Source organism: Lepidochelys kempii, chromosome 2 (assembly GCF_965140265.1).
Source record: "Lepidochelys kempii isolate rLepKem1 chromosome 2, rLepKem1.hap2, whole genome shotgun sequence".
Classification (NCBI taxonomy): domain Eukaryota; kingdom Metazoa; phylum Chordata; order Testudines; family Cheloniidae; genus Lepidochelys; species Lepidochelys kempii.
Genome location: NC_133257.1, coordinates 162376397 through 162395234, shown reverse-complemented (window position 1 = coordinate 162395234; position 18838 = coordinate 162376397). Strand labels below are relative to the sequence as shown.

Sequence of the window (18838 nt, the reverse complement as noted above, 5' to 3'; positions counted from 1 at the left end):
ATCATAGTGGGAGGAAAGGGAACTGAGCAGGAGCCCTGCCTTCTTTTCTCAGCGAGCTGAGGACCCACTTCAGCATCTGGGGGACCGTGGGGTGGGGGGAGGGATGGAGGGAGGGAGGCAGGGAGAAAAAGACTAGTCTTTTCAGATTTTTAACCCCCCGCCCCCGCCCTCCTCCAGCCCAGGTCCTGTGAGACCTAAATTCCTTCTCATCCTTACTCTCTCCTGGAAAGTTCAGAAATTTCTAATCATGCTTTTCTGCATTGGAGTCACAGCTCCATGGGGAATGGATGGCACCTGACATGGTAGTCTGACTCTGAGCATTGTACCCATTCAGTGCAAGAGTCAGCTGTCTGGGACAGATGGGGCATAATTTACTCTCTTCAGAGCTGCTTCAAATAGGGAACACTTCCAAGATTTAAACCAGGTGTTTACAGGACAGCTCTGCCAGGCCTGAGTGGGGCAGTGGACTCTGGCAGGGAGGCAGTGCAGAGGCAGATCCAGGTAGTTGAAACCCCCTGCCAGAATATTTCTGGAAGGGTGAAATTACCTGATCCAGGGGAGGATGAGTAGGAAGAAGATAACTCACAACTGCACAAAAAGAAATAAAGGTTTTAAAAACAAAATGGTTGCAAGAAACAACCGCCAACTCGCTCCACTGCCAGAAACGGGAAATTTGATGGCCTCAGCTGAAGGGCGGAGCTTAAGCCCTGGAGCATCCAGCAACAACAGTGGACTGCCTCCAAATTGCAGTGGTGGGGGACATAAACCCATTAGTAATGAATGAAGCTGTGCAACAGAAAGACAAGTCAGACACCATTTTAACTCATTCTCTCCAAAACCAAACTACTCACATTTCCTCCTAATTCAGCTTTTCTCCTTACATCCCTGTTCCATGGATGCTGAATGGAGGCAGCTTGGTTCTTTTTCAGCATCAGATCTGAGCAGAGAGGAGCCTGCAACTGAAGGAAACTTTTAATTTTGGGGGAGAGAGAGGGTATCTACTGGAAACCAACTGATGTTGGATAGTAGAGCAGAGCACTCAGTCACACAGCAAGGGAGTCTGTGCTGTGAAGAGAGAAAAACATTGTGCATGTTTGCAGAATCAGAAAACTGACAAGGCAAGATAAGAAGCAATCAGCTTACTCTGCAGCAAGGGGAAATCTAGGTTAGATAGTAGGAAAAACTGTCTGACTATAAGGATAGGATTACCTATGGAGGTTATATAATGCTTATCATTGGAGATTTTTAATAACAGGTTGGACACACATCTGTCAGGGATGGTCTAGGTATACTTGATCCTGCCTCAGCACAGAAGGCTGGAATAGATGATCTCTTGAGGTCCCTTTCAACCCTACACTTCTATGATTCGATAATTTCTGTAAATGCAGAGATGTTCAAAAATCCAGTTGAAGGAGATGTGAAAGTTAAGTGACCAATGCAATGACGCTGGGGTGGGGGTTAATTCAATGTGGTCACTTGGCTGAAAGAAGCTGAAGATAATTTAATGTTATTCCTGTCAGAGACAGGAGCACTGAAAACTGTCTTTATGCTACCTAGGGGAGAATTACTTCTGGAGTTTGGGAAAGCATAGGGGTGGAGCTAATGAGGCCACTTACACATGGAGTACTTTGAAAACTGCCTCCATAGCTGCTGGATAAAAGTTTATGGAGAATGGTCCATCTGACTGAATCTAAAAATAAATCCTCCTTATTTGGATACCATGGGCTATTTGAACTGCACATTACAACATTTTTATTGTCAAATTTTTCAAAGTTTGGGAAATTGTTTCTGGGCTAAATGATTTCACCAGACCAGGACTGCAGGAAAAATAAACATGCCCTAAAGACTATCACATACCAATAAGAACAAAGGAAGAAGCCACCAATTGCAGGAGTGGTTGGTTATGTATTAGAAGGATAATATGTAGAATCAGAAGACAACAGTTTCTAAATTAGGAGCTTGAGAAAGGTTTAAAGGTCAGAGAGGATCCAAACGATTCCTAGAAAGCAAGGATGACAACCAAATATACAAATAATTACATCACCACCCTCATACCTTCTTCATTGTCTCAATTTGCCTCAGTGCCCAATTTGCCAATTATCCCACAACCATCTCCAGGCTGCTTCTTAGTCATTCCTTCATATTGAATACGTACGTAGACATAATGCACCAAAGCCAGAACCTTCACAATTCAAATCCCTCCTTTACATTTGAGCAACACCAATAAAAACATCAATGAAATATTTTTGAATTTTATAATATTTTATCTCATCATGCCGTGCATTATATTTTGTGGAGTAACTGCATAATATTGCTGAAACCCCTATCAATATTGCTCCCTGTTCTGTTTAATCATGTCTGTAATTAGATAGCAAGCTTTTCAAGGCAGGGGCCATGGTCATTTATTGTAAGGTGCGTAAGAACACTCTCGGGAATGGTTGCAAAAAAAGAAATAATAAAAAAATAGATTTCTTTGATTAAAGTACTGTATAAATACCGACCTAAAGTGGCTGCAACAGTAGACAACATCTGCAACATCTTTTGCTTTAGTCTAAATTTAATTTGATTCACAGGACAATTGGCCAAACAATGACACATTTATTATAAAAAATATCCTCTCCATTGTATTAATCTTTTTCCTATTTAAAAGAGAACTCACTGAGTACTCAGCATTTTGTGGCTTGTCTTCAAGACTAGGTTAGTCCAGAAAGGTTCAACTTAAAGGAAATAAAGCAATTCAGTTCAGAAGTGCAAGGTTAATGTAATGTACACAGTCATACTGCTTTTGGCTATATTAACTTTAAAAACCATGCCAATTTAACATTTTTTCTTCAGTTTTTATTAGAAAAAAGCAGCAGATCAACATTACAATTCAAGAATCTAATCTAAGTATGCACTTGACAATTAAGCACATCTGAGTATGAAGTGAAAAAAATTCCAGAAAACCTTCAGCTATGCCAATCTCCTGTTACCCAAATAATAAATCATTTTGCAGGCTTTCTGATGAGTGGAAATCAAACAAAGAACAAAAGATTTATTGCTGTGAAAACAAATCTGTAGTACAGTAGTATGAGTTTTGGGCACTAAGCATAATCAGTCAAGTTAATTTAAGTTCAAAATGCACTAAAATCCTTTGTTTGGCCATGAAAGTCCACAAGCTGGCAACCCAAGTACAACTGAAATGGTAGGTCTGGACAAAAGTTAGACAGTATGTTAAACCTCCAGTTTTCAGACAGTAATAAAAAGATGCATTACAATTCCAACAGCTCACAAACCAAATTAAAAACAAAAAGTGAGCTGACATTCAAAGAGCCAAATTTTTGTTCTTAAGCTTATTTTGTTTGCTCTCAAAATAATTTCAGACCCACCATGAAAAAAAATCCATGAACTATCACACAACTGAAAACAGAAAAAATTGCTTGACCTGGTTATTTTTTTCCCCACTGAGGTATAAAATCTACATATAAATCTGATACTTTACTATAACAAATTGTACTTTTTGTAGTTCTGATTTCTTTTCCTTTAAATCCTGTTTTACATGTTTCTTGCTGTAAAAATCTTATTTCGTGATACCGAATGTGGTCTCCAGCTCTCTGTTCCATTTATTTTTGTAACTATATTTAATATGCTGGTTACCAATGCTAACCAGGAAAAAAAAACTCGTGGAAGTCTCTTCATTACAACAGCACTTTCAGCAGAGGTTACTGATGTGCAAGCAAACTACAACGATATGCAGCTCTCCAGAGAGCGTATTTCAATGATTATGTTTCCATTGTCCAAACGTTCTCTAGAATGATTCTTTGATGAAAGACACTCTCTTCGAACTTGTAAACATCAGCGTGCGCAGTTTCACTAGTATGTATATAGTTTCACGTCCTTATACAGGAAGGCTGGTTCACAGCTACTGAAAAGCTAGAAGAGTCAGAGTTCTAATATCTGATGACCCTTGTATCCTGTAGAGCAGAAATATCTTTCTTTTGCTACTTAAGGACACAGCCAAAATACTTGCCGAGGTAGGCCAGTCAATCTTTTTCTTTTTTTAAAACCTCTCAGAATATTTCTGGAAGGGTGACATTGCGAAGTAGCCACTGCTGAGAACGGCTGCCATTGCAGTCCCTAATGCTGGGTACCTGGCTGTCTTCTTCAGTGGCTTTATCCAGGCACTGGTTACTGTTCACATGCAACAGGGTTAATTTCTTGGAAAAAGAAAAAGAAACAAGTAAGATTTTACAGAAAGAGGCCAGGCAGAAAATAACAAATCTCATTCTTTTGAGTCTAAAAAGCATTTTGTGCTAAACGTAATAGTACAATTCAAATAAGGTGTATTAAAGACTACCACTGAAACACAATTTAATATTCAATAAAATACACTGCATTTAAAGGCAAAAAATTAAGAATCTAGCAACTTACCTCACTAAGAGATACTACTGAGTTAGATGGAATTTTGAGAAATTATGTGTATTATGGTACTACCCAGGGGTCCCATTGTGTTAGGCAACACCCTGACATATATGTAGAGAATCCCTGCAGTGAAAAGCCTAATCTAAATGGACAAAGATGAAAACAATGGGAGAAAAGAATTGTTATCCTCACCATTATATACACGTGAATGGAGTTACCTGAAGCTACATATGAAATGGGTGTTAAGGCTGGGAATGTAACCCAAATCTCCTATGTTCCATTCCAGTGCTTAAACCACACCATCCTTCCTCAGTTTTATTTACTCTTCATCTTTAAGCAGTTGCATAACACTCTTTCAGGAAGTAATCTACATGTTCTCTTAAGCTTATCTGTAAGCTTAATTTTTTTTTATTTCCACCATGATCACTTAGAATATCTACCAGGAACTTTTGTGAATTTCTGATTGCTGTGGGACCAAAAAAATCTGTGTGCTCTCACACTGTTCCACTACATTGACTTCTGAGATCCCATGCCTTTAATATAATCAACAGGAACAAAGAAACCATTTGGGAAACACAATAAAGAACAATGGCAGAAATTGAAGCTATAGGTACAGTATTGTCAGGATAGATGGGAAAGTTATGAAGCAGCTTACCTGTAGCTGTATGGTATTAATCAAAAGAAAAAGGTCTGTTTGAAGAAGAAACTGGTCACTACTGATTTTCTATACAAAATGGAACAATTTTCTGCAACTTAGTAGAGACCTTTATCAGACAATAATGAAGGTTACTTACCTGTAAGGAACGTTCTTCAAGATGGACTCTGCATATTCACACTTTTGTGAAGTGCACTGACTGGTGCCATTGAGCAGTGTAGTCTTCCACTAGCAGTACATAATCAAATGCTCATGCGCCTCTTTGCCCCTGCCCTGAGTCTCTGCGCACATTCTGAGGGCATGGCTATAACAGGCGGTGCAGCAGTGGTTATCACCTTGGTTCCTTCCACTGCTAATGCCAAGCCACTAGAAGACAGGACTCCACAAAAGGGGGAAAGAAGGGCGGGGCGCATGAACAAGCAGAGTTCATATAGAAGAACCTCCATTATAAGTAACTAACTTCAGGTGTTCTCTGCATATTCCCAAGCTTGGGATAGTTTAGTCAGTAGTACACATATTAAACCAGATGGTGGGTAAGACGTCCAAAGTAAACAAGGACTGAAGAGCTGATCTACCAAACTGTGCATCTGATGTAGTTGCAATATCTAACAAATAATGGTTTGTAAGTATGTATAGAACTTCACATGGCTGCTCTCCAAATTTCTATTAGCAGAACATGTTTCAAACATGCTGCTGAGGCCACTATTGCTCTAGCAGAATGTGCTCTCAGCTGAGCTGGGGGAGATTGTGATGCTGTTTTATAACTTTGTATTATTCACTGCCTAACCCATCTAAATAATGTTTGTGCGGAAATAGGATTCCTTTTACAGTTACCAGCATACAAGAAAATTTGCATGAAGATTAAAAATCCTTAATCCAATCCAGATAAAACAATAAAATGCTTTATGCATCCAAACAATGTAGCTCTGATTCACCCTTATTTGAATGATGTCTGGGGAAAAAAAACTGGTAGATTAAGGGACTAATTGACAAACTCCTAAATGGTTTTTGGTATGAAACTTGGATATGAACAAAGTTACCTTGCTCTTATAAAAACTTGTAAATGGAGGGTCAGTCAGTAAGGCACGAAATTCACTAACCCTCCTGGCTAACAGTATTGCTATAATAAAAGCAGCTTAAATTGATTGATGAAATAGGCAACAAGATAAGGGCTTGAAGATTGGAGACATAAGCCATGACAGTACTGCAACCGGATATCTTACTGGGGGATAAAAGTTCAGTAACCCTTTAGAAACTCATGTGAGAATTTCGTATACAAGTAGATGGTAAATCAGTAAAGTGCCATTGCAGCTAAAATGTACCCTTAGCAGCAATGCAACGGATAAACCCTTATGCTATAAAGGTAACAAGTACTCTAATATAGATTGAATAGGGGCTGACACAGGATCCATACCGCGATCAGATACCTACATCTTGATCTTTGCATTAAATTTTGGCCACTACCGAGACTGTACACGAAAGAAAGAAAATCCCTTGTACGAATCCGGTAAAGCATAACTGCATTTTCTGCCATTGGCTGACAAGAAGATGGGACATTCCATATTGATTTAACTGGTTGCCATAAACCCTCCAAAAAGGGCAGAGAAGCTTGGTATGCAGAAGTATTTCCAAGTATATCAACGATGGGGTGTGAAGTTTCCTCCAACAAAACTGAAGGTAATTTTAATGTAGAAAACATTCTTCTGACTAACTGCAATTGAATGGCATCCTCCAAAGGTGAAGAAGCTGAGGCTACTCTGTTTTCATCTGGAGATGATTTGCCCATAGGATCCTGATGCAAAATATTCGTCTGTGGAGCAATTTCAAATTTCTTTTCCTCATCATATAAAACATCTTGCATTAAGAATAGGGGGACTTATCTCCTGTTACTGGATTTGTTAGCACAAGATATGAACGTCTCGAATCCGAATGTCTCAGACTGGTTGTCTGTGATCCATATAACTTGAATCTGTAGGTCATGAACCCATAAATATGTCCCTAGTTCGATGCTGGAAAGAAGGCATGATCTTAAAGAGAGGTTGGTATGGAAGGCCCAGAGTCCACCAATACAGCCAAGGAATCCAGGAAAGAACATTTTTTCTTGCCAATTTGGCATGATGTCACTCAGTCAGGGAGGCACTTTCTAGTGCTGCCAATTTGGTCATTCTGGTATGATGTCAGAGTTATCCATGCCTGCAATAATCCATGTCCAACGGAGTTCTCTGAGATTGTGGTTCTGGACCCAGAACTGGAGCCAGTTGTTCCTCTGAATGAGGATCTGAGCCCAGATCTAACAACGAAACAATTGGGGATACAACTGAGGTCAATATTTGTAACATTAACATGAGAGATCACTCTCCCAGGAGAGCCAGGTGGTGTCCACAGTGAAGTGGAGGCAATATTATCAAAGAATCGCTGATCTAAGTCTAAAGATATTTTTGGCAGGAACTTGGGATGCAGTAGTAGCATGACCTTATCCTTTAAAAAAAAAAAAGACTGAAGGGAGGGTACACTATTAGAGCCCCCCCCCCACCTTGAGCAGAAGCAATGGCTACTAGAAATGCAGTTTTCATGGACAGGTGTAGAAAGTAGCAGGTGGCCATGGGTTTAAAGGAAGGTCTCAAGACATGAGTACAAAGTTGGCCCCATGCTGGTGTGGGACATCTGATTTGTGGGAAGAGCTTATCAAGTTCCTTGAAGAAACTTCTTGTTGTAGGATGAACAAAAACAGAAAAACCCTTTATCATATTATGGAAGGCTGTGACAGCTGTGAGGCACCTTTATGGAGCTTAGAGATAAGCCTGACCTTTTTAGCTCCGGGATGTAATCTAGTACCAATGACAGCAGAGAGGATGCAGGAGAAATGTGTTTCAAGTCACACAAGTGTTTACATCTCTTCCACTTTTGGATATATGTGTCACGAGTAGCTTGTTTCTGGCTATGCAGCAGCACTGTCTTTATGTCCTCAAAACAGGCTGTTTCGAACCATCTATCAGCCATGCTGTGAGCTGGAGAACCCTGAGATTGAGATGGACTTGACTTGAGAGCAGAAAAGGGGAACATGCTTGACAGTGACTGGCTGACATACCTCATTCAGCTGGCTGTAAGGAAACCATGTTCATCTCAGCCACATCAGAACTACAAGAATAACCTTGGCTTTTTCTTTATCTTGCACGGTGCTTGGATATTAAAGGAATCAGTTAAAATGTGTACAAGAGTCTTTGGTTCCAATGGAGGAGAAAGACATTTCCCAGGGAATGCTGACTCCCAGACCGCCACTCTGGAGCACAACTGGGAAAACTTCTTGTTCTTGGCTGTGTCGAACAGGTCTATCTGTAGGATGCCCCAATGCTGAAATATGCAGTGGAGTACAGCGGGATTTATCTCCCATTTGTGACCATGGGAGAAATGTCTGCTGAGGGCATCTGCTGTGGTCTTTTGTATGCCCAGAAGGTAAGCTGCTGAGATATTGATTGGGTGTCATATACAACCATTCCAGAGTCTCTTTGCTTTGGCGCAGAGGGAAGGTGATCTCGCTCCCCCTTGGAGTTTTATGTAAAACATACATGACATGTTGTCCATCATGATCTTTATGTTTGCCCCTGATCAGTGGGAGGAAGTGAATACAGGCATTTCTGACTGCTGAGAGTTCCAGCAAGCTGATGTGTAGTGTGGACTCAAGAGGAGGAGACAACCTGCCTTGAATAGGGTGAGTGTCTAGGTGGGCTCCCCACCCCAACAGCGATCCATCCATTATTACAGAGTTTGGGGGTGGCTGAGTGAGGGGTACCCTTGTGCAAATGTCATGAGGATTCTTCTACCCGTCAAGGGACTTTTTGACTACTGGGGGCATTGAGAGTACTTTGTTTAAGATGTGTCTGCTTGGTGAGTAAACAGTTCTGAGCCACCCTTGAAAGCAACACATATGAAGTCGTGTGAGATTTATTACTAAAGTACCCACCTCCATGTGTCCCAGTAGTTGGAGACTATTTCTGGAAAATGTTTAAGGGCTGACTTGGACTGTAGAGACTAAGCCCTGGCCTTACACTACGAGTTTAGGTCAAATTTAGCAGTGTTAGACTGATTTAACCCTGAACCCTTCCACACAACAAAACCATTTTTCTCGACTTAATGGGCTCTTAAAATCGATTTCTGTACTCCCCCCCGATGAGGGGATTAGAGCTGAAATAAACATCGCCGGGTCGAATCTGGGTTAGTGTGGACCCAATTCGACAGTATTGGACTCCAGGAGCTATCCCACAGTGCTCCACTGTGACCGTTCTAGACAGCACTCTCAACTCAGATGCACTGGCCAGGTAGACAGGAAAAGCCCCGCGAACTTTTGAATTTCATTTCCTGTTTGGCCAGTGTGGCGAGCTCATCAGCAGAAATCACCATGCAGAGCTCATCAGCAGAGGTGACCATGGAGTCCCAGAATCGCAAAAGAGCTCCAGCATGGACTGAACAGGAGGTACTGGATCATATCATTGTATGGGGAGACGAATCCATGTTATCAGAACTCCGTTCCAAAAGACGAAATGCCAAAATATTTGGAAAAAAAAAAAATCTCCAAGGGCATGAAGGACGGAGGCTATCACAGGGACCTGCAGCAGTGCGGCGTGAAACTTAAGGAGCTTAGGCAAGCCTACCAAAAAACCCAAGAGGCAAATGCCCGCTCGGGATCAGAGCCCCAGACATGCTGCTTCTATGATGAGCTGAACGCAATTCTAGGGGGTGCTTCTACCACTGCCCCATCCCTGTACGCGGACTCCTGAAAGGGGGGAGTCTCACGCAACAGGGATGAGGATTTTGGGGACGAGGAAGATGATAAGGGGGAGGATAAAGATAGTGCATACCAGGAAAGCGGAGAAACCATCCTCCCTGACAGCCAGGAACTGTTTATCACCCTGGAGCCAATACCTCCCAAACCGGGCTCCCGGACCTTGAAGGTGGAAAAGGCAGCTCTGGTGAGTGTACCTTTGTAAATATAATACATGGCTTAAAAGCAAGCGTGTTTAATGATTAATTTGCCCTGAAGACTTGGGATGCATTCTTGGCCAGTACAGCTACTTGAAAAGTCTGTTAACGTGCCTGGGGATGGGGCGGAAATCCTCCAGCGACATCTCAACGAAGCTGTCCTGGAGGTACTCCCAAAGCCTTTGCAAAAGGTTTCTGGGGAGGGCAGCCTTATTGCATCCTCCATGGTAGGACACTACCACGGCAGGCCAGTAGCACGTAGTCTGGAATCATTGCATAAGAAAGCATGGCAGCGTGTGGTCCCAGTGTTTGCTGGCATTCAAGCAACATCCGTTCTTTATCTCTCTGGGTTACCCTCAGGAGAGTGATATTCATAGTCACGTGGTTGAAATAGGAGAATTTTATTCAGGGGACATCAGAGGTGGCCGTTCCTGCTGGGCTATTTGCCTGTGGCTGAAAAGAAATCAGCCCTGCTGTTAGCCATACAGTGGGGGGAGGGGTGAAGTGATCATCCCAGAGAATTGGGTGTGTGTGTGGGGTTTAGTTGGGTTTGTGCTGCATGTTAACCCGAAAACATCAGCCCCTCCTTTTTAAATGGCCAATGTGTCTTTCAATTTTAATCTCCCTTTTTTCCTCCCGCAGCTGAAAATGTTTCAACGTTGTGACTAGCATCTCCATCCTAGAGGCTAGTGGAGATAAAGAAGGAAAAAACAAACAAACAAAAAATACACTCGCGATGAAATGCTCTCTGAGCTCATGCAGTCCACCCAAACTGAAAGAGCCCAGCAGAACGCGCTGAGGCAGACAATGGCAGAGTCCAGGAAAGCACAAAATGAACGCAAGGACAGGAGGGACGCACGAGAGGATAGATGGCTGGAGCAACAGGAGAGGTGGCAGCCTCATGATGCAAGGATGCAGGATGCAATGCTGAGGCTACTGGAGGATCAAACCGATATGCTCTGGCGTATGGTTGAGGTGCAGGAAAGGCACAGACCGCCACTGCAGCCCCTGTGTAACCAACCACCCTCCTCCCCAAGTTCCATAGCCTCCTCACCCAGATGCTCAAGAACATGCGGGGGGGAAAGGGGCAGGGGGTGCTCCAGGCACCCAACCACTCCACCCCAGAGGACTGCCCAAGCAACAGAAGGCTGGCATTCAATAAGTTTTGAAGTGCAGTGTGACCTTGTCCTTCCCTCCTCCCCTCATCCACCACCCCACCTGTTGCTTCCCTCCTCCCCCACCCCTCCCGGGCTACCTTGGCAGTTATTCCCCTATTTGTGTGATGAATTAATAAAGAATGCATGAATTTGAAACAACAATGACTTTATTGCCTCTGCAAGTGGTGATAGAAGGGGGGAGGGGAGGGCAGTTGGCTTACAGGGAAGTAGAGTGAACCAAGGGGGCGGGTTTTCATCAAGGAGAAACAAACAGAACTGTCACACTGTAGCCTGGTCAGCCATGAAACTGGTTTTCAAAGCTTCTCTGATGTGCAGAGCGCCCCGCTGTGCTCTTCTAACCACCCTGGTGTCTGGCTACGCATATTCAGCGGCCAGGAGATTTGCCTCAACTTCCCACCCCACCATAAATGTCTCCCCTTACTCTCTCAGATATCGTGGAGCACACAGCAAGCAGTAATAACAATGGGAATATTGGTTTTGCTGAGGTCTAACAGTCAGTAAACTGCATCAGCGCGCCTTTAAACGTCCAAATGCACATTCTACCACAATTCTGCACTTGCTCAGCCTATAGTTGAACAGCTCCTGACTACCGTGCAGGCTGCCTGTGTATGGCTTCATGAGCGAGGGCATTAAGTGGTAGGCTGGGTCCCCAAGGATAACTATAGGCATTTCAACATCCCCAACTGTTATTTTCTGGTCTGGAAAGTAGTCCCTTCCTGCAGCTGTTCATACAGACCAGAGTTCCTGAAGATGCAAGCGTCATGTACCTTTCCCAGCCATCCAACGTTGATGTTGGTGAAACGTCCCTTGTGATCCACCAGTGCTTGCAGCACTATTGAAAAGTACCCCTTTTGGTTTATGTACTGGCTGGCTTGGTGGTCCGGTCCCAAGATAAGGATATGCGTTCCGTCTATAGCCCCACCACAGTTAGGGAATCCCATTGCAGCAAAGCCATCCACTATGACCTGCACATTTCCCAGAGTCACAACCCTTGATAGCAGCAGTTCAGTGATAGCGTTGGCTACTTGCATCACAGCAGCCCATAGTAGATCTACCCATGCCAAATTGTTTCCCGACCGACGGGTAGCTGTCTGGTGTTGCAAGCTTCCAGAGGCCTAGCGCCACTCGCTTGTGAACTGTGCGGGTTGCTCTCATCTTTGTATTCTTGAGCTTCAGGGCAGGGGAAAGCAAGTCACAAAATTCCTGGAAAGTGCCCTTACGCATACAAAGTTTTGCAGCCACTGGGAATCATCCCAGACCTGCAACACTATGTGGTCCCACCAGTCTGTGCTTGTTTCCCGGGCCCAGAATCGGCATTCCATGGCAAGAGCCTGCCCCATTGTCACCAGGATGGCCAAACTGCTGGGGCCCGTGCTTTGAGAGAAGTCTGTGTCCATGTCCTCATCACTCTCGTCACCGCGTTGCCACCGCCTCCTCGCCTGCTTTTGCAAGTTCTGGTTCTGCATATTGTGCATAACACACGAGGTGTTTACAATGCTCATAACTTCTGCGGTGATCTGAGCGGGTTCCATGCTTGCTATGGTATGGCATCTGCAGGACAGCAGGATTGCAGGGGAAGCGGTGGTTGGATGACCACTTCTGCAGACCTACTGCACTGTCTGCACAAAGCAGTATGGCACCCACACGGAAAAAAGGCGCTAAACAATTGTCATCAGTCGCCCCTCCCTCTGTGAAAGCAACGGCAGACATGTACCCAAAACCACCCGTGACAATATTTTTGCCCCATCAGGCATTTGGAGCTTAACCCAGAATTCCAATGGGCAGCAGAGACTGCAGGAACTGTGGGATAGCTACCCACAGTGCAACGTTCCGAAAGTTGACGCTAGCCTCAGTACTGTGGATCCACTCGGCCGACAATGCGCTTAGTGCATTAGTGTGGGGACACACACAATCGACTGTATAAAATCGCTTTCTAAAAAGTCGACTTCTATACATTCAATCTAATTTTGTAGTGTAGTCGTACCCTAAATTGACTAGGGTAACGAACCTGTACGAAGGAAGGAATGCTTTGGCTGCTGCTGAATCAAGACAGGCGCCAATGAACTCCAAATGTACCAGATATAAGGTGGACTTTTAGACATTTAATTGTAGTCCCAGTCAGAGGAATAGGTCCACGGTTTCCTGAGTGGCCATCAAGCCTTTGTTGAAGGACCATCTTTTGAGCAGGCAATTATCTAATTATGGGAAAAATCAGGATTCCTTGTGGTAGTGGCACAAAAGATGTGAGGGAAACACTCTGGGCAAGATGAGAGACCAAATGGAAGCACCAGGTATTGGAAGTACTCAACTCAAGAATCATCAAAACTTTCTATGGGAGAGGTGGTTTCCTATATGGAAGCAAGTGTCTTGAAGGTCGAGGGCCGAGAACCACTCCCCTTGGTCCAGTGACGGAATTATTGCTGCAAGAGCTACCATTTTGAACCACTGAACCTTTACAAATCTGTTAAATGATCTTAGATCTAGAATGGGTCTCCCATTCTTTTTTGGTACCAGGTGTTCTTTTTTGGTACCAGGAAGTACCTAAAATAAAATCCCGCTGTGTTACGTGTGAACTGGTTCTTTAACACCCAAATTCAGGAGAGAGTCTATTTCCTGTGGCAAAAGGTGCTCGTGATGAGGGACAGGAGGTGGTGCATGGTGGGGGGAATATAAAGTGGATGGAGTATCCTGTTGAAATAATCTCCAACACCCACTTGTCTGTAGTGATATGTTCCCAGTTCTGATGGAAATGAGCAAGGCACTCACTGAAGTGGGGGAAACATGTGCATTATTACAGCAGATAAGAATGTGGGTGGTAACTCAGACCTTTAACCAATCCATTAAAATAGTTGCTTGGAGGTTAAGGGTTGTGAAGTTGATGCCTGCTAGGTAGTGGATCTCTTTTTCTCAAATGTCTCTTGCACTGGGTTTCATAATGCCTCCGGGAGGCAGGAAACTGCGTAGGTAGAGACCTCTGTGCCATCTGGGACTTACCGAACCTTCCTTTTTGTGCAGGGGTGTACTTTTCTAGAGCCACCTTGCGCTCTCTGGGATCTTTTAAGGTATGTAGGGATTCATCAGTTTTCTCGGCAAACATCTTTGATCCCTCAAATGGAAGGTCCTTGACTGTAGTTTGAAAACCCAAGAGCTGAAATCAGGAGGCCCTCCTCATGACCATCGCTGTGGAGATGGAATGAGCAGCTCTGTTAGTAGTGTCCAAAGAGGCCTTCAGAGATGTCCTTGCAAGCAGTTGGCCCTCTGCGATGATTGCCTGGAATTGCTCGCTCTGGCATGTTGGAAGATGCTCAATAAGGGAATTCAGTTTTGAGTAATTAGAATGTTATACTTCATCATGAGGGCTTGGGTAATTGGAGATCCTAAATTGTAAGGTAGCTTAAAATCTTTCTTGTATGGTGTTGATTTAGCCTGGTGCCGTCTACCACATTCATTCACAGCATCAACCATAGTGGGGATGGATGTGAAAATAAAAAGTCTTAGTCCTTGGAGGGAAAGTAGTATTTTTGTCCACCCTCTTACAAATGGGAGGTATTGTGGTTGGGGGATACCATATTATTTTTGCTGGGTCCAACAAGGCCTTGTTAATGGGTAACGTGATGTGGACAGATGAAGAGGTATGCAGGATAACAAGTAACTTACGCTGTGACTCCTTAACCTCCTCCAACGGAATTTGCAAGGAGTCCGCTATCCTTTTAATAAGGCCCTGAAATTGTTTTTCATCATCAGACAAGGACGGTGGAAGAAGCATGACAGTTTCATCAGGGAGGATGGTGAGATGTTAGTTGTAGGAGTAATCTTTGTCCAATCTCGCTTTCTGTTCCTCAAAGGTCTTATCTTGTGATCAGGAACCCTAGAAAGAAGGTGGTGGGGACTGCTTTCTCCTTTCCTAGCAAGGAGCACTAGGGACCTTTGAGAACTGCTGGTGGACTATCCACAGTTACATTAGATTAAAAATAAAAGTATATTAAGGAATATAAACTCTAATACTACCATAACTATGTGTGTGTGTGTGTGGGGGGGGGGGGGGGGGGGTTAGAGAGGCACTTCCTCTATGAATAGCTTATTCTATAATCATCCACGACAGGGATTCTTGCATGTTCCTAAGAAGCATCTGGTATTGGTCACTCAGAGGTAGGATACTGAACTGCACAGATCACTTATCTGGTAATGGAAATTCTCATGTTCATATGCATCACAACAAACCAAAATGTATTCTGTATTTGCTATGTACCTTAAAGAAAAACTATTTTACAAATATTTTACAGGGTTGTTTTTTTTAAAGTGATAAATGCAACGTAAGAATTAATAGTATAAAAATACAGACCTCATGAATAAGGAAAATAATTTAACGTTTTCATATAATGAAAAGTAATTTTTAATAAAGGTGTCTTGAGGCTTGGCTTAGAGTTATTCAGCTTGAACACAATATCTCATACGCAAGCTATTTATGGCTCAGGGCCAAATTTTTTTTTGATTAAGCTGCAACAAAAATATGAAAGCAACCATTTAGAAGTTTAGAAAGGTGTCTGAAGTTCAGCTAATTTTAGAATACACAAAGGCTATATGACAAAAAAAAAAATCTTTTCACATCAGCTTGGGCCTTGTGCCAGTGACCAATCAAGCCTTGCATTGCCTGGCACTGACAGGTTATTCATATCTTAATAATTACAAAGAATATATTTGAAGTTGTGGCACTTCTCTCAAAATGCGTGAAAAATGTGATGAGTATGGTGAAGAAAACAACATACCTATGTCATCTTGCCAAGTAAGCTAAAGGATGTTTTAATACTGATCTGTACAGTATTAAAATGTAATTTAAAAACTGATATTACATTAAAATGTATAAATCACATATGGGGTGGTGACATCCATGTGATATCATACATCTCTAATTTTCCACGTGATTCCACAATTTATCATAGGCCCTTAATGACCACCCATACTTACTGTCCACTATACCATCTCCTCTAGGACTACTTTCAGTACTCCAAGCAGCCTCTAACATGCACCATTCCTATTTCCCCAAAATGATACTTGACCTGAGCCTGGGAGAGGTAATATTCAGTCCTAAGCCTGTGATAAGTTTAATGTTCAATACTTCATGACACAGTAAAGGATGAAACAAGGGCTTTAAGTAATTGAAAAGCAGAAATCTCCATATTCAAAATAAGCTTAAGAGATTTTTTGCATAAAATACTAACAAAGTACAATGATATTCAATGTAAATGTGCATATATACACTAAAAACAACACAAGATTCAAATTCTGAAAAGCTAGCAGCACATGCTCATTGTTAGCATTAATTAAAATAGATTTAAAATTTCTTTTCTGTTTAATAGTATAAATTGTAATCAAATATACAGTGAAGCTATGTCTTTACTACAGACCTCACAGTGGCACAACTGTACCACTGTAAGGTCTCCTGTATAGCCACTCTGTGCTGGTGGGGCTTACACCAGCAAAGCATGCTTTTACCAGTATAGCTCATTCCAGCTCCCTCAACAAGTGAAAAAAAGCTATACTGGAAAAATGCATGTTTTTGCTTGTGTAACTGCATCTACATGAGCAGCTTTTCCTGGCACATCCGTGTTCGAGATTACAACTCTTCACACCCATGACCCACACAGCTACGCCAGCAAAAGTTTGGAGTGTGCTGGCCACAGGATATATTATTATTACAGCACTGCAATTTTAAAAATGTTATTCTACATCATAAAATAGTAATATAGCAATTCAAACACAAGTTTACTCACAACTATTTCCGGTACTTTGCAAGCTGTCCTATTTTTGGTTGGCCTTGAATAAGTCAAAAGTACAGACAAGGTATATTTTCAAACAGCATGCAGAATCTAGTTTTTACCCTCAATCAAAGCTTATTCCTCTGCCAATGCTATCATTATATAATGTTTGAAAGAGAAATGCTGGTCATGGTACATTTTAAAATTGTTTCCTTGTTTAGAAATTTTTTTCTCTTATTGCTGAGCATTTTGCTCATTGAGGGGGCTGGAATAAGGTATAATGACAAAAGCACAGCTTTGGTGGATATGCTTTATTTGTTGTGTTACTATCAAAATCTGTCTTGGATTTAAGTAAGCACTGTTAAGAATCAGCACTTCTTAACAATGAAAGATGGTAAATATTGATAGTATAAAGAGATGAAGACATCAATTTTTATACAATTTGAACAAATTCCAACTCAGCAAAATACTGGAGATGTTTTCAACCCCTATTACATGAAGAAACAAATTTAATATGAGTAGGCTGCTATATATAAAAAGGATTTAACTGGAGCTACTCGGAAATATTCCGATGGAACAGTTTAGTTGGAAAAATGTTGATTGTTGCAAAACAAAGTTGGGTGTGACAAACTTTTGCTGAATCACAGGCAGAGATCTTGCCTGTTTCCTTGATAACTTGTCTGGTTGGTTTCTGGGGAGCCCCACTACGTGGACTACTCTGGCATCAAGGAACCATGACTCTAAGGTAGCCCTGCCATGGAGTCAGGAAATCCTGAACACCTTGGGAGAACTGGCTGTAGCCAGGGCTCTCAGAGTCTAGGCTCCTGGCTCTGTAGTATGGAAATCTGGGCTTCCAGGGTCCCTGGTTCTAGGGGAGCCTCACCATGGGGTCTGCCTTGGCACACTCCTGGGCCACATGGCTCCTCATGCTGCTCTACTTCAGAACAGGCAGTCCTGAGAGCCAAATGGCATGGGAGTCTGGAAGACTTGGGGTCCCCTGCCGTTGGGCAGTCCACATGACAGGTCTGTCCTGGAGCCGCAGATCCTGGGAGCCTTGGCAGCTGCTGTTTGCAAATTTACAATTTTGTCAGTTTCATTTGGTTTGTTCCAAGTCAGACAGAAATCTAATTTTGAAATGTCAAAACTTCTCATGAACCAGATTACCAGAGTTTTGGCCAGCTCTAGACATAACAAGGTCCTTAGCGCTTGGCTAGACTGGGCCAAGGTGCCTGGGATGAAGAAAGGAACACAATGTCTGGTATATTGGGTGTGCTTCCTCTATCTTCTTGAAGTCTGCAGCAGAGTGAGGTAGGCCACATGCAGAGACAGAAGTAGAGCAGCTAGGCTCTTACTGGTGCTTAATCCATCAATCACTTAACAGAATACCACCCAAAAGCACCATCCAGTCACCAGCACTGGATCCAGATGGAGGTTAATGAAAATGGGTCTACCTGCACTGGGGAGCCAGAGACTGAGAAAGATGACTGCCTGCCTATACTGGACAGGAGAGATGCTGGGAGTTAGGTGCATGCAGGAGTGAGAGACAGACAATCTGTATGGGAAAACAGTCTGCCCCTGCCTTAGGGTGAAGTTTGTGTCACACTGAGGCCTGGTCTACAATACAAAATTTAACTGTGGCTGAGTGTGTGTCAGTCAGTAATCATGTTAGTTTTGTGTCAACTGAGTGTTTATTGCAGCTGACTGACACGGTACTGAACACTTAGTACTTTCCCACGCTTACATGTTATGAAACTTAAGTCCATTATTGCATCAGAGAATATGCACTTATGATTGAATTGGTGGAACTTGCAACAGTACACTGGGTACACACGTAATTTTCTTTTGGATGCACACAATTCTCAATGCCCACA

At 42.7% G+C, this 18838-nt stretch overlaps 1 protein-coding gene across 10 annotated transcripts in view; it reads right to left on the bottom strand.

Annotated features, from left to right (window-relative positions):
* Window positions 1–2243: 2243 nt before the first annotated feature.
* GALNT1 (polypeptide N-acetylgalactosaminyltransferase 1) overlaps window positions 2244–18838 on the bottom strand; it is a 193818-nt gene continuing 177223 nt past the window's right edge. For all 10 annotated transcript variants that reach the window (XM_073332672.1, XM_073332679.1, XM_073332671.1 and 7 more), the window contains one exon: window positions 2244–4196. In XM_073332672.1, coding sequence (XP_073188773.1) covers window positions 4050–4196 — 147 coding nt within the window. In that variant the 3' untranslated portion in view covers window positions 2244–4049. The remainder of the gene's footprint in view (window positions 4197–18838) is intronic.